This window comes from Agrilus planipennis, unplaced genomic scaffold (assembly GCF_000699045.2).
Source record: "Agrilus planipennis isolate EAB-ADULT unplaced genomic scaffold, Apla_2.0 scaffold121, whole genome shotgun sequence".
NCBI lineage: Eukaryota > Metazoa > Arthropoda > Insecta > Coleoptera > Buprestidae > Agrilus > Agrilus planipennis.
Genome location: NW_020439072.1, coordinates 114,948 through 131,138, shown reverse-complemented (window position 1 = coordinate 131,138; position 16,191 = coordinate 114,948). Strand labels below are relative to the sequence as shown.

Sequence of the window (16,191 nt, the reverse complement as noted above, 5' to 3'; positions counted from 1 at the left end):
TAGGGATTGAATATTAAAAAAAATGTTTATTAGTACTCGCCTACTATGTATAAGGAACGTCTGTGCAAAGTTTCAAGTACCTAGATCGAGGGGTTTGGGCTGTGCGTTGATATATCAGTCAGTTTATCCTTTTATATACTTATACATACATATATACAGATTGTTAGATTATCCCTGAATTCAAGACGTCTTGGGTTATATGGAACTTAAATCTAGAATAGTGTGGTCACACTTGACAAAAACAAAGGTGGTGACTTTTCTTCATTATAATGCTCATCATCATAAGGTCGTCAGTTTTAAGACTAGTTGGACACGCACCTCCACTCTATTCTATCCTGAGCTAATCTTCGAATTTCCCTAAAACTAGAACAACCCACATACTTAACTATTTGCGAACATTAATCTAATCTGGGTCTACCTTTACCCCTCCTAACTCCCGTTTCTGCCTCCAAGATGTCTCTCACTAGATCTTTTCCTTTCTAATCTTCTCTATCCACGGTATCCTCATCATTCGCCTGTAACGCCACATTTCGAACGGTTCTAACCTTTTCTTTTTCGCCGCGCCCACTGTATATGTTTCGCACCCGTACAGCGCCGCGCTCCTAACATACACCTGTAACAACCTTTTTCGAATTTCTAAATTAACCGTTCGCGAGCAAAGAAGTGACTTCTTTTTATTGAAGGCGACTCGACCCTGCGCTATAGTCTGTTTTATATCCCTACTACTCCTTCCGTCCTGACTTATCTGACTTCCTAGGTACCTAAAATCAGCCACTTCTTCTAATTCTATCTATCTATCTTTATATATGCTCTTTCCCTACTTTTTCTTCTTTTGCATACCAGTATTTTTGTTTTACTTTTATTTATTTTCATACAGTACCGTTTTTTTCAATACTGCATCCATTTAATTTAAAGCTATCTCTAACTCTTCCTTGCTAGATGCTAATACTGCTATACGTTATAATGCCACTAGAATATTATTATAAATGATTTTTCAAATAGGCATAAATTGTGGTTCCAAGCTTGCCATTAACATAACGATAAATCGTTAACTATTCCTTTCATGTTTAGGGTAGGTACTGTACTCCAAAATGGAAAAATGATCTGTCTGCGTCTGTCCTCATCGACTGATAATAATTAAATTCTATTTTGTGCATCCTAATTTTGAAATTTGACATAAACTAAAGGAAAAAAATAAACGAAAACCATTAATTTCTAATTTTGTACTCAAGAATTATGTGACAAACTTAACTTTTTCGACTTTAAGAAGTACATTGTTATGTTATTACCTATTTTTTCTTCAGTCGTCATAAGCTAATTTAGCCCAAAATTAATGATATAATTTTTCGTAAAAGTTCGAATACATGTAGGAAAACTTTGTCTTTTATTAACCTGTTTTTTACTGTTAACTTCTTCGTCTAAAATAGTACTGTTAGGAATAAGAATTTTAGTAAAATAGAAATATGAAATTATAAAAGATATGTTTCTTGGCGTAAACTGTAGTTACATAGAAAAGAAAAAATCATTCAACCGACTATCATGAAATTTTATACACACATTGGCGGGGGTACACACAAGGAGTAATACATACTGATAAAGAAGGACAATATTTAATGTCATTGTACGCAAAGTGTATGTTTAACCTAGAAAATTAGAAACTTTAGTTTTATCCTGATGATCCTGGTCCGGATTTAAGAACAAATTTATCAGCTTAGGACATCAACGCGAGCTTGTTTTAATAGAATTGCAATATTTCTAACTAAAAAACAAGAATATCAAATATTTTATTTCAGGTGCTATTGGAAATATTGTTACATATTATAAACAGACTTCTCAGCCTTTAAAATTGCTAATAGCTATATCAGTGTTGGCTAACCTTGATACTCCCTAGCCATGGAATTGTTCCACTGAAACAGGAACACTTTTGTTTGGAACAGTCTCAGGTATCCCATTTCTCTAAGGACAAATTTGCATTAGGAGTAATGTTTATTCTTTATCCCCAATTCCATAACAAAACAAGAAGACCAGGTCTTGTCGAGTTATTTATTAGGAAATCCAGAATCATGTCACTGTTCATTATTCCTCTTACATCACACGCGCTTACATTTTTTTAGTTTTCTTAAATGTTTGCAGGTACCTAGGGAAAAATTATTAGGGACATCGTTTGTTTGGAATAGTTCCAGGTGGTCCATATCTCTAAAGACAAATTTTCATTATGAGTGATTTTTCGTCTTTATCCTCAATTCGATAACAAGACCGAGTCTTGTAGAGTTATTTATAAGAAAACTCAGAATCATTTCACTATTCATTTCTCCTCTTGCATCACACGGTGCATACATTTTTTAGTTTTCCTAAAAGTTTGCAGGTACCTAGGGAAAACTTGTTAGGGACACCGTTTCTTTGGATTAGTTTCAGGTGGCTTATATCTCTAAGGACAAATTTGCATTAAGAGTGATTTTTCTACTTTATCCTCTACTCTATCTCAATTCTATAACAAAGCAAGAAGACCGGGTCTTGTCGAGTTATCTATCATTTCACGGTGCATACATTTTTTAGTTTTCGTACAAGTTTGCAGGTACATAGGGAAAACTTGTTATTAAGGACACCGTTTGTATGGAATAGTCTCGGGTGGTTCATATCTTTAAGGATAAATTTGCATTAAGAGTGATTTTTCTTCTTTATCCCCAATTCGATAACAAAACAAGAAGACCGGGTCTTGTCGAGTTATCTATTAGAAAACCTAGAACCATTTCACTGTTCATTCCCCCTCTTGCATCACGCGGTGCATACATCTTTTAGTTTTTGTACAAGTTTGCAGGTACCTAGGGAAAACTTATTAGGGACATCGTTTGTTTGGAATAGTTCCAGGTGGTTTATATTTCGAAGGACAAATTTTCATTATGAGTGATTTTTCGTCTTTATCCTCAATTCGATAACAAGACCGGGTCTTGTCGAGTTATTTATTAGGAAACTCAGAATCATTTCACTATTAACTTCTCCTCTTGCATCACACGATGGATATATTTTTTAGTTTCCGTAAAAGTTTGCAGGTACCTAGGGAAAACTTGTTAGGGACACCGTTTCTTTGGAATACTTTCAGGTGGTCCGTATCCCTAAGGATAAATTTTCATTATGAGTGATTTTTCTTCTTTATCCCTAATTCGATAACAAAACAAGAAGACCGGGTCTTGTCGAGTTATCTATTAGAAAACCTAGAACCAGTTCACTGTTCATTCCCCTTCTTGCATCACGCGGTGCATACATCTTTTAATTTTTGTACAAGTTTGCAGGTACTTAGTGAAAACTTATAAGGGACACCGTTTGATTGGAATAGTTCCAAGTGGTTCATATTTCTAAGGACAAATTTTCATTATGAGTGATTTTTCTTCTTTATCCCTAATTCGATAACAAAACAAAAAGACCGGGTCTTGTCGAGTTATCTATTAGGAAATCCAAAACCAGTTCACTGTTCATTCCCCTTCTTGCATCACGCGGTGCATACATCTTTTAATTTTTGTACAAGTTTGTAGGTACTTAGTGAAAACTTATAAGGGACACCGTTTGATTCGAATAGTTCCAGGTGGTTCATATTTCGAAGGACAAATTTTCATTATGAGTGATTTTTCGTCTTTATCCTCAATTCGATAACAAGAACGGGTCTTGTCGAGTTATTTATTAGGAAACTCAGAATCATTTCACTATTCATTCCTCCTCTTGCATCACACGGTGGATACATTTTTTAGTTTCCGTAAAAGTTTGTAGGTACATATATAAGGAAAACTTGCTTCGTTTTTAATTTATCTTTTACTGTTAACCTGTTCCGCTTTATATTTTGAAAACTTCCTAGCAGTGTGACGGATTTCACAAAAACAGAAATAAAAACGATTTAGGAGTTGATTGTGTAAAATACTTACACACGTATGCACACGTATGTGTATATCATCATTAGAATGGTGCAGCACTCAAGTTTGCATTTATTTCTTTTTTCTTTCTCTCCTTTTTTCTATTATTAGTGTCAGTGTGATTCAGTAGCGAAGTGGACGTTAATAAGAATCTAATTACAATTTTCGCTCATGCGTGGCTCGACGGTGCGATTTTCGAGTTCATTGGGGCGAGCCTTTGAGCGAGGGGCAACCCCCCGAGCCGAGACTCCGTCCGTCGCGACAATAACAGTAGGGTTGGAAGGGGCAAGGACCAAGACCACGTTCGCTTCTGCTTTCTACGACTCTCCGTCGGTTAGAGAGTATTTTCAAATCCGAATACTGAACAGCCAACTCTTCTGCCGAGCTGTGCATGTAAGCGTGCGCCAGTTTAATCTTTCTCCCCACATGGCGGAGGACCGAATACCAGTTCCCCTTTCTCGAACATACACATTGCTGCTGCTACTACGTCGTCGTGGCTTCTCAAACAAGTGTAATCGGGAGTGTAAATGACACACACAAACCAACACATTTCTATAATACTACTAGACCTCTGTATCCATTCTCTCTTTTTGTATTACTCACCGTTTCGACCGGAGACATAGAGAGTTGCGGTGCTAACGCGTTTTCAAATTGAACTTTCCGTATCCGCTATTCGTTGCGCGCAATTACGCATTTGACGCGCACAATTCCTACAAACTTTTTCAACTTTTCTCCATTGATTCGTCTTTGGCGTGTTGTCGTACGTCACCGATCGTGTTGTAGAGATAAAGGACGTAAGAATTCTTATTGTGTATTATTTTCATGCAGATTAGGACCGAGACTACGCACTGGTGAAAGGAATATTGCACCTCAGGTAGGTCTTCAAACTTTGTAATACCAAGACTGTTGTTATTATTATTTATTCACTTCTCCATAAATAAGAAATTTGAGCTTTTATTTTCAATTTTTTAAGAGATGTAATGTCAACTTCTAAAAAGTGTAATTTTGATTACACTGTTTAATTTCTAACTAAGGACCTTATGTTCGATTAATGATTTTGTTTCGTACTGTACCTACAAAAGAATTGCTAGTGTTTTGATGTGCTCATTTTTAATTAGGTTCATGTATTTTGTTAATGTAATTTGCATAGTCGCGAATTTGTTTACTTACGAGGCAAAGCACGTGTTGTGCGTGAGTTTACCCGAGCGCACGCTTAAACTTTTACTTTTGAAGCTCGAGAGTTTCAAAGGCGCCGCGGGCGTCAAGGTTGTCTCAGAAAAAAAATGTTAGCAGCGCAATCCGGCAAAACTTTCATTCACGAAACAAGACGGCGGCAGACGTCTCGGCAAACGCGATCAAAAAAGAAACTTTGTGATGCAGTTAGCGGAGGCATTTTTAACGAAATATACTTTTTATTATAATAAAGATCGTGATTATAGTACAGGGTGTTCAAGATTACGCCTTCTGATTAATGTTTAATTCAATTAAAAACATTTTTATGTATTTATAAACTATTGCCTTAGTTTGGGGTATTATATGACCACATTTTTAGTAATTTAATAATTTTAGAATTTCTTTTTGCTAATTGAATAATATTTATAATTATTGTTAGGTATAATATTAAAGTAAATGAAACTTTGAACTAGTATCAGGTGATAAATTTAGCCATTAACGCTTGAAATGACTTATTTTCTATTTGTTTATCTATCTCAATAATCACAGTCAAAGTAATGATTATTAAAATTACATATTAATTGGTTCCCTTTTGGATATAAACGAAACTTTAGAAAATACCTTCACTTCAGTCTAGTAATTGTTTCCATTGAAAAGATTTTTAATCAGCAAAAATTAAAAAAGTCGGACCCCCCTCTTCCCCATCGTCTTTGTTTGAACTTAGAAGGAGCCCTTTCCAAAAAAATTAAGATTGAGATTGTTAGCCAGAAAGGATTTAGAAGAATCGTCTAATAAAATTGTGATTCTCAGAGTTTTGATGCTCCTTAATTGGTAGATAAGTATGATTACCTTGAATACAATGTTTTTTGAAAAGTTTTGTTGTCAAAAAATCAAGTTTATATTGTTATGAGTAGGTACTTTGTTGTAGGTTCTTACCTCTATTACCGTACCTTCATATGAATTTGAAACGTATTAGTATTTCACTCTCGAGTGAATGTCTTGAATCAAGTTGTTGTTAAAAGCCAGCCACTTACCTGCAAATAACATTAAAAATAATTGTTAATAATATATTCAGTAAATCATTTAATTAATGTATCTAATCACCTAGATTTGAATGCTATACATTCTTGATATATGCATTAATGTAATAACATGAATATTAAATAAATAATCGAAGAAAAATGGTGCGAAAATAGTTACAACGTAAAAAAATAATATTATTAAGTACACGTGCAATTTCCGCGCTTTATAGTGCCTGCTAATTGAATCATAAGCAACCGTTTGTAATCCTTTGAGTTAAGTCAACTGTTTTCAGTGTTATAATGATTTTCACCTGTTAATAAATAATTATCTGATTTTTTTACTGTTATAGCTGTTTATTATTGCTGTACTGCTTTATTATTCGAACAGTAACACTTTGAGAATCAATTTTAGACGGTTAAAAGAATTGCCTAATACATTTTCTTAAAATGGTTTTGTTTTTATTAGTTTTCAAAGAAGCAGAAGCAGGAGTTAAGAGGAGTAGAGGTAGACCTGGATTAGATTACTGTTCACAAATAATTAAGGATATGGGATATTCTAGTTTGCGGAAATGCGAAGATTAGCTCAGGATAGGAAAAAGTGCGTGTTAGTGCTCGGCAAAAATATCGATATATGGATAATTATCGATAATTATCGATACTTATCGGTATTTCGATATATTCGATAATTACTTACCGATAGTTATCAATGTATTAATAGTTATATTATCAATGAATGTGTATCGATATATTCATAACTATCGATAATTATCCAATACGTGTATCGATATATCGATAATTATTTGTAAAAAAGAAAAATCCTGTTATTTAAGTGGGAAATAGAAATAAATGCCACCTGTAAATATTAATATTAAGGTTTATATTTTAACAGGATCTATGTTTAGAGAGACTCTATTGTTCTTTCAGTTTTTCGAAAAAAAAAAAACGAAATAGTCAATTTTTTTGAAATACCTTAACAAAATCCCGCAAATGGCGCGGTAAACGCCATCTGTAGTACAATTCTACATTTTAGGAACACATATTCTCAACAAGTTCCATTTAAATAAATGGATATGTACTTGCTGAAACGGATCCCGGCGTAGCTCACCACTACGTGATACCATAATCGAATAAAAGAAATTCGAAGTGTTCTGTATTCTGCCGAAACTGCCAGACACGGCTCGCGATTTCGATATTGTTGGATCTCATCAGCGCGTCACAGACAGTTTCCACAGAACACAGACCAATTTTACCTGCTGTCTTAACAGCGCGTTTTATAAAATCCCGCAAATAGCTCAATATTGACCTATGTAGTGGTAATTACGGAATGTTTTAAATATTCTTGAAATAAGATATTTTCTAAGAAAAAATAAGTAAAAAAAAAGCAGTTATGTACTTATATACGGATTTATTTAGAAACAATATCTACTATGAATTAAAAATGATGTACCTATATCAGTTGCTTATTGTTATTAATGTATCGATAACTACCGATAATTATCGAATATATCGGTAGTTGTCAATATATCATATAGCAGGTATCGATAGTTATTGATAACTGATATCTAAAAACAGTTATCGCTTAAGACTAGTGTGTGTTCAACCTGTCTTAAGAATGACGATCTTATGACGATGATGACTATTTTCACCTAAAATGAAGGGGGAGATCGTTTAGCCAATTTTGTTTAAAATGGGCCATTTTTAGGGTTACTTTTACCGAGCGGCATGGCCTGGAGGTTTAGTCCATTGCTTAGTATTCGAGGCGACATCGCTTCGATAGCGGTTCCGTCTATCTTGAAATCATCATCTTTCTCACCCGAACCACCACCCACCCATTCCCACCATTCCTGAAAGGAAGCTGAAGAGGGCCTCCTGCCTTATCGTTCGGCGTTGTCCGGAGGGACTGCCCGCCCACCAGCATTAGTGGCTGGTGGGAATGATACACTCAAAAGTTTTTTTTGGGTTACTTTTTGTTGTCCGACTGTTAACTCACTGATTGATCATCATCAAAACCTTCCGTTGAACTAGAATTTTGAAATTTCGCACGAATAAAGGTCAAGTTTCATGGAGCAGGTAGAAAAAAAATACGGAAGATTATCAATTTCTATTTTTGTGTAGTATTATTAAGTAGTAAATTTAATAGCTCAATCTGTCGACCTGCCTTGGTATACCACCGACATCGGCCTTGCGGATAAGCATTGGCTTATTCCTTCTTAATTCTTGAGCACCTAATAATTATCCTTTACGTACCATTCTTGTTTAAATATGAAGGCCGTAAAAAAATTGACTAAAAATCAAAATTTATTTGTAGACCAATAAGTACCTAATAATATTTTTTGAATTCTGATTTAAATGAGAACCGCAACATCTCTAATCTTTGTATTCTGATCCTTGATCCATGTTGACCACTGCTAGAAAATGGAAAATGAAGCACAACTTGCATTCTGGAAACTAACCGTCTATTGTCGCATAATAGTTGATTTAATTTAACGTACTTGGTGCATAAAACATGATTTTCGTTAACATTTAAATTTTTTAACAGAAAGGAGTTATACTATGGTTGTATTTGAAATCTTTATCAATATACAATTAATTTTCAATGCAGAGATCGTCACTGCTGCTTAAGAAACCAATACAGAACGTGTTTTTTTTTTGTTTTTTACGTGTTCTTTGTAAGCAACGAATGTTTGCAATTATCTGTGTAATAAAATACACCTCAACATTAAGTCATAAAGTTCCTTTAATAAATATTGAACCATAAAATCCAAAATATATTGCCTGTTTTTATAAAATAATGTAGGTAATTACAAAATAAGCAAGTTATTGTAAGTAACTAAATCTCGAATTATTCGGTAGTTCTTAATTACGTTTACGAAAGTTTTAATTACTTTTTTGTTCGTGTAACGCTATAACTTTTTGCTAAAGAGATTGATTAATTAAATCGTTTCGAATAAACGCAAAACAAAAGTAAAACTTTACTTAATATTTTTCAGAAGTTTAATTATCATTTTATAAAATTACAGCAAGTTTATTTAACGAAGTAAAATATTCACTACATTGACACGAGCCACCAACTTTTAATTTTCTTGAGAAAACGGCTTAAAGGTATTTTTTAAGGGTTAGGTACGTATACAGAAGTAAAAAATAAAAAGACGGAACAATTAGGCTGCTTGTCCACGAAACCGGTCAGAAGCGGGAACGATGATAACTGGGCGGGAAAAATCGGACACGTATAAACGGGCGTGGCAGTATCTACCGTCACACCGAGCGGCATAACCTAAAGGTTTAGGCCATTTGCTTAGCATTCGGGAGGACGCCGGTTCGATTCCGGGTCCGTCTGATTTGGTCCGTTTTTCTGTGGTTTTCTTGGATCACTTAGGCAAATGCTGGGGCAGTAATACTCCACAGATAAACTTTCATTCTCTTCTGTCTTTATTTCATTCGTCTCATATTTCTCACCCGAACCACCATCCACCCATTCCCACCATTCCTGAAAGGAGGTTAAAGAGGGTTTTCCGCTCTACCTTCCGGCGTAGTCCGGAGGGATTTCCAGCCACCTACCAGCATTAGTGACTGGTGGGAATGAAATTCCCAAAAGTTTTTTTTTTTTACCGTCACTACACGATCCGATACGACTCGGACGTTACATACCGTAGACACGATCGGCTTACGACAGTCACGACAAGACGCTGGTAGCATGTTGAGAATATGATTGCATATATATGGGATGAAAATCTTTTTTGGACTGTCGGTATATTGAGCTGAATCTGTCACCATAACTGAACAGTTCACGTTTCTTTTTTTCTAATGACTGTCAATCTACAGATGCACCCAAACGACACCTGTGTTTTCTTATTACATAATCATAGAGGTTCTCGTTATTTGAAGTCGACACTTTGACTAAATGAATAAACTGTCGGCGATCTACTTTATACGGAAGGAAAAAACCCAGTTTTATTGAGCGATTAATGTTGTTTCAGTTATACCACTTGCGATCCGATCCCGATCAGTCAGTTTGCCATCCGTCCGATCACAGTTTGATCGGCTTAGTAGTCGACCGGCTTTAACCTATACACAAGTATGATTTTACGAGGGTGGATTGATAAGTTTCCGGCCTGACCAAGAAAAACAAGGTTTTTAAAAATTTTTTTTTTTTATTTCTCAACATAATCTCCTCCAAGGCTGATACATTTCTCATAGCGGTGTTCCAGTCTATTAATGCCATCTCTATAGACTGATTCGTCAAGCTCCTCAAAATAACCATTTACAGCTTCGATTACTTCTTCATTGTCCGCAAATCTCTTACCGCCAAGCCATTTTTTGAGATTAGGGAACAGAAAATAGTCACTCGGGGCTAGGTCTGGAGAGTAAGGAGGGTGCGGCATCAATTCAAACTTTAGATCGTTGATTTTAGCCGTCGCAACGATTGACGTGTGCGCTGGTGCGTTATCGTGATGAAACAAGATTTTTTTCTTCGCCAGATGAGGTCGTTTAATTTTCACCTCGTGGCTCAAACGTTGCAATAAGTCTGCGTAGTATTGACCAGTGATAGTATTACCCTTTGCAAGGTAATCAATGTATATAATACCTCTTGCATCCCAAAAAACAGTAGCCATAACCTTGTTCGCCGAAAAAATTGTTTTTGCCTTCTTTGGAGTTGGTTCCCCTGGTCCAATCCACTGTTTAGACTGTTCTTTGGTTTCAGGAGTGTAGTGGTGGACCCACGTTTCGTCAACGGTTACGAATCGACGCAAAAATTCGCTTGGATTACGCTTATACAATGACAAATTTGCGGTAGAAATGTTTTTTCGAATCAATTTTTGGTCGACTGTTAGCAAACGCGGCACCCATCTTGCACAGAGCTTTTCCATATGCAAATGTTGGTGCAAAATATGTTGCACACGTTCATATGACATCTTACAGGTCTCAGCTATCTCACGCACTTTCAATCTGCGGTCTCCCAGCACTATTTGATGAATTTTTTCGATCATATCTGGAGTTGTGACCTCAACGGGGCGTCCTGAGCGAGGCCCATCAGAGGTGCTCACACGACCCTTTTTAAACTCGGAAACCCACTGCTTAACGGTTGAATATGACGGGGAGGATGTCCCCAGTGTTGAGTCCATCTCTTTTTTAATTTCCTTCGGCGTTAACCCCTTCAAATAAAAGTATTTGATGACAGCACGATTTTCCTGCTTTTCCATTTTTACGAAAACCACAGAGGCGTCTTGTTCAGCGTGCTGTCAAACCTACACTAGCAAGGAGATCGGGCTGAAACTATAGCTACAAGCTATCCAAGGATGGTACTATAGAATGTCACCTCAAGGTAGGCCTAGTGGCGTCATCTCTTGGTTAGGCCGGAAACTTATCAATCCACCCTCGTATGTAATTGCTGTACAGTGATCATGTCGTGAAGAAGAGTGTACTTGTATTTATTTTGACCCATTATGACTTTGCTACGGTCATTTTGCGTACAATTCCTTTAAAAAATCATTTTTTATGAGCGACTCAACAACATTAGAATTAAATAAGATAACGATGAGAAAATATGCTGTATTTTTACCTAAAATAATCACAGACTCTTTCTCTAACTGACACGGTTTTGCGTGATGCAAATACAAATAAAATCTTCAAGGAATAGTATTTCCTTAATACTGTAACCGTATCCAGTCGAATAATATAAATCAGTAGGGGGAAAAAAGGCAAAGATGTAAAGAAAGTGATGCTATCTAGATTTAACGCTTTTGAATGATTTCTTTGCCACGGAAGGCTGAGAGAGAAATATTCAACAGGTTGTCGGTAATAAAGGTGGTGTCTCTGGGCGAATCAAAGTTTTAGTGGGGCCTTTTTGTTTCCTTCTTCATAAAAAAAGTGAAACGTCTACAAGCGGAAACCTTTTTATATTCAAATGAAATAACCAAAACATTTCCTGCTAACGAAAATCGATCCTAAATGTTAATCTTCTGTGATGTATAGATAGATATACCCTTTTCTATTTAATTCTTTAACCAATGAGTTACAATAAAATACTGTAGACTTTCACGACCGGCGTATTGTAGAGGTACCATATAATAATGATTTTCATTAGGGCTTGCAGACCGTGTCCAAGGTGATTTATATGGTATCTTGCGTAATGAATTGTCATTTTGTACCTTATATTTTACATTCTTGAAAGCAAAAATTCGTTCTTGTTGCCTTTTCCTACTGTAATCTTATTTAATTAGGCAGTACGCTAATGTAACACAGGGTACAAAACGAGGGTAAAATTAGCCAAAAAAGGCCAATATTTAATTAAAGTAGGAAAGGAGAAGGTACAAAAAGAGACTAGATGTCTAAAGGTTGATTAGCAAACAACCAGTCTTTTGACTTCTAAAGAGAGTTTGGAGTAATATCGACGGTTTTTTTGAAAATTATACTGATATGAAGGATCAAGAACAAGTCTGTTTTTATACTAGCAAGAACAACAGACCAAGACTTAAGCTAAGACCGAATATACAAGTCTAAGACGAAATACGCGAGATTAAACGAAAAATTATTACTTCCGGTGGATTTATGAAAGGAGTAGTAGGGATATAAAGCAGAGGATAGCGCAGGGTCGTGTCGCCTTTAATAAAAAGAAGTCACTTCTATGCTCGCGAACGGTTAATTTAGAAATTCGAAAAAGGTTGTTAGAGGTGTATGTTTGGAGCGCGGCGCTGTACGGATGCGAAACATGAACAGTGGGCGCACCGGAAAAGAAAAGGTTAGAAGCCTTCGAAATGTGGTGTTATAGGCGAATGATGAGGATACCATGAATAGAGAAGGTTAGAAATGAAGAGGTATTAGAAAGAATAGGAGAACAGAAGACTCTATGGAAGTCAATAAAAAATAGGCGAGATAGGTTGGTAGGACACCTTCTCAGACATGTCAGAGACATTAAAGGCAGAAACGGGAGTTAGGAGGGATAGAGGTAGACCTAGGTTAGATTACCGTTCGCAAATAATTAAGGATGTGGGTTGTTCTAGTTTTAGGGAAATTCGAAGTTTAGCTCATGATAGGAAAGAGTGGAGGTACGTGTCCAACCAGTCTTAGGACTTGACGACCCTATGATGATGATGATGATAGATTTATGACTTAAACTATTTGAGGCGACTTTAATGTATTTTTTTCTTGGAACAAAACATTTTTGGCATTTGAAATTTTCAGTTTGCTTTACTAGATTTTACCACTGAGAAATTTACCACTGTTGGAAAAAAGGGATCTACAAGAGTGTCCTCGTAGTAGGTGTTCATTGTTCTTACGTTTGGATAACACGTGGCTGAAATATAGAGACAAACTAATTTTTTTATATGTTTTTTACTTTCAAGTACCTTGTACTATTTTATTTGCTAAAAGGTTAATTTATGCGTTGAAGGAATGGTAAGAATTTTCATAACTCACAACTATCGACACTATTTTCTTTAAGTCATGACAAGTTTGCATGTACGACAGACAACTTCAGCATTTAAAACAATTATTTTGTCAGTAAATAGAAAAATTTGTGCTTAAAATTATTAAAAAAGACGTAAGTACTTATTATATAGAATGAGCAAGACCAACACTTAACACGTAAAACCAAGACAAAGACTGAGACTACATCAGCAAGACCAAGAGTAGAAGTATTTGAGCAAGAGCAAGACCAAGACAACGACCGTAAGCAAAACTAAGAACAAGGACTAAAAAATATTAAAAGCAGAATACCTGTACGCAATTCTTTTGTAACAGATTTTTCAATTTTATAAAAAGTGTGACGAATACTTACTGAAACGCAAAGGGCAAAATTAATAATTGCAACAAGAAGGAACTCACTTCGAAGTAGTGTAAAATAAATTCCAGGATTGCCAAATATTCGTTTAACACTGTCCCGAATTTATCCTATAAGATTGCCGAATTATTTAAATCCTTAACATATTAGTCAAAAAGTCGGTTATAAATAACAACAGTTTTAAGTAAGTGAAGTTATTTTACTTGAGTTAATCGGGAAGACGATTCCATATGTCTTCTTCCTAAACGGTAAATATTACTTGAAAAACAACGGAGTAAAGTTTAAAAAGTTGTATAACGAAAAGGAAAATCAAACTATATGTAGCTATCTACATTTCGCACAAAGTTTTTTCAGTATAAACTAATTAATAAGATGGTAGACCTACTTTAACAGATTTTTAAATTAGTTAAAAGACGAGGCTTTCTTTACCGATCGTTTCCAATCGTTGCTAAATTGACTGAGAAAATTTGAGAAAGTATTTCACTCAAAGCGAGATTTGAAGTACAAAGTTTACCATTGAGTAATTTTTTAGCCTTAAATATGTTTAGTATTTACATATGTTAAAACCATTCTTAGTTCATTCTTGTTGTGGCTAGACGAATTTTGGTTAAAACTAGTCTATTTACGACATTGTTCAGTAAATTATAAATTTAACAGAGATTGTAGTTGGTATTGATATAGACCAGCAGGTCGTGGCTTGTGAATTTGGATAGGTCGACTTCAGTCTTTTTTTTTTAATTGTTTATTTATTTTTGTTTTTTTGTCAAAGAAATGTTTGTCAATATGTGTATATGTTACCGGAAATGTATGAAATCGAGAAATTGTATAGAATTCCGAGGCTATTTAGGAAATCTATAAAATATTGTTTCAAAGATTTTTTTAATACACACATATCCTATAAAATGTATACATTGTACTACGAAATATATAAAACTACGCTTTCTGAATAAAATATAACCTATATAATAACCTAACCTAACTTCTTCTCGCTCTGCTATACTCGCGTACCCATTGACATTTTGAATGTAATACATTTCCGATTGCTACTTAGGAAATGTATAGATTTCCTAGGAAATGTGTCTAATATAATTTATTTCACACATTTCCGGGCGATTTTAGGAATTATATAAATTTCCTAGGAACTGTATACAATGACGGATTACACACATTTCCATTAACATATACAACTACTGAAAAAGGCAAATTTAGTATTAATTTATTTAAACATAATTTTTATTCAATAAGTTTTGCTACCTGTTTCAAATTCCATTTTGATTTTAAAGTTGTAATGTAATAGACGCTGGGAGTAAGTTACTGATGACATTTATTCTACTAATTATGAGCAACATAATTAACCCTTTATTTTCGTAAATTTTATCTAAATGCATGTTTCCTAACATAGGACCAGTCCAAATGAGAATCCGGAATGGCAGAAGGCAGTGGCGCAGATGAGGACAACAGCGATATACTCAGGCATGCCACAACTCTTGTCCATCAGCCCTCCAGTGTTACCGCAGATTCTAATCAAAACATGAAGTCCGAGGTAAGATGCTGTATTAGTCTATTAAGATATTACAGGAAGATTGAAAATTACTCGTAAAGGACACGGATGTTCAATTTTTTTTGCTTTTATGGGAAAAACCGAAGAATAAATTAGAAACTGGCTGTAAAAACTCGACTAACCGGACTGCTGTTGTAGGCCATTCGGTTTTTATCAAAAACCTGGACAATATATTGCATTAGGAAAAAAATTACGCATCTGCTTCAAAAAAAAAAAAAAAAAAATGAAAACAAGATCACTGTATAAATAGTAAGTGATGTGAGAACGGTTGGCAATCTGGATAATAGCAAATCCTAGTCTCAATTTTAGGCTGCCGTCTTAGATTTATTGTAATTGTTCGATGTTTCGCTTCTTCAGAATTTTAATTTAATCTAGGTATATATCTGCCACCCTTAATTCCTGTTTGTGCATCTAATATGCCTCTAATTAGCCCTTTATGTTCTACCAACCTATCTTGCTTATTATTTATTTATTGATCTCCGTAGCGCCCCCTGTTGTTCAATTCCTTTATATACCGCGTTATTTTTAAGTTTTTTATCTACGGTGTTTTCAACATCCCCCTATAACACCATATCACAAACGTTTCTAACCTTTTCTTTTTCAAATTTACAAATTTACCGATCGCGAACACAAGTGATTTGATTTTGTTAAAAGCGCTGCGCTATTTCTCATTTTGTCTCCTGAGTTATCTGACTCCCTAAATATTCTACTTTTATACCCTTTACTTTATTTTTAATAATGTTCATACTTTAA

General features: G+C 35.0%; 1 protein-coding gene across 6 annotated transcripts in view; it reads left to right on the top strand.

Annotated features, from left to right (window-relative positions):
- Window positions 1–4,170: 4,170 nt before the first annotated feature.
- LOC108738672 (POU domain, class 6, transcription factor 2) overlaps window positions 4,171–16,191 on the top strand; it is a 101,804-nt gene continuing 89,783 nt past the window's right edge. For 2 of the 6 annotated variants that reach the window (XM_025977157.1, XM_025977153.1), the window contains exons 1-2: window positions 4,172–4,776; window positions 15,280–15,420. In XM_025977157.1, the coding sequence (XP_025832942.1) occupies window positions 15,304–15,420 (117 nt within the window). In that variant the 5' untranslated portion in view covers window positions 4,172–4,776; window positions 15,280–15,303. Of the gene's footprint in view, window positions 4,777–15,279; window positions 15,421–16,191 lie in introns of those variants that run through there. The other 4 variants (XM_025977154.1, XM_025977158.1, XM_025977155.1 and 1 more) reach the window with 4 other exon arrangements.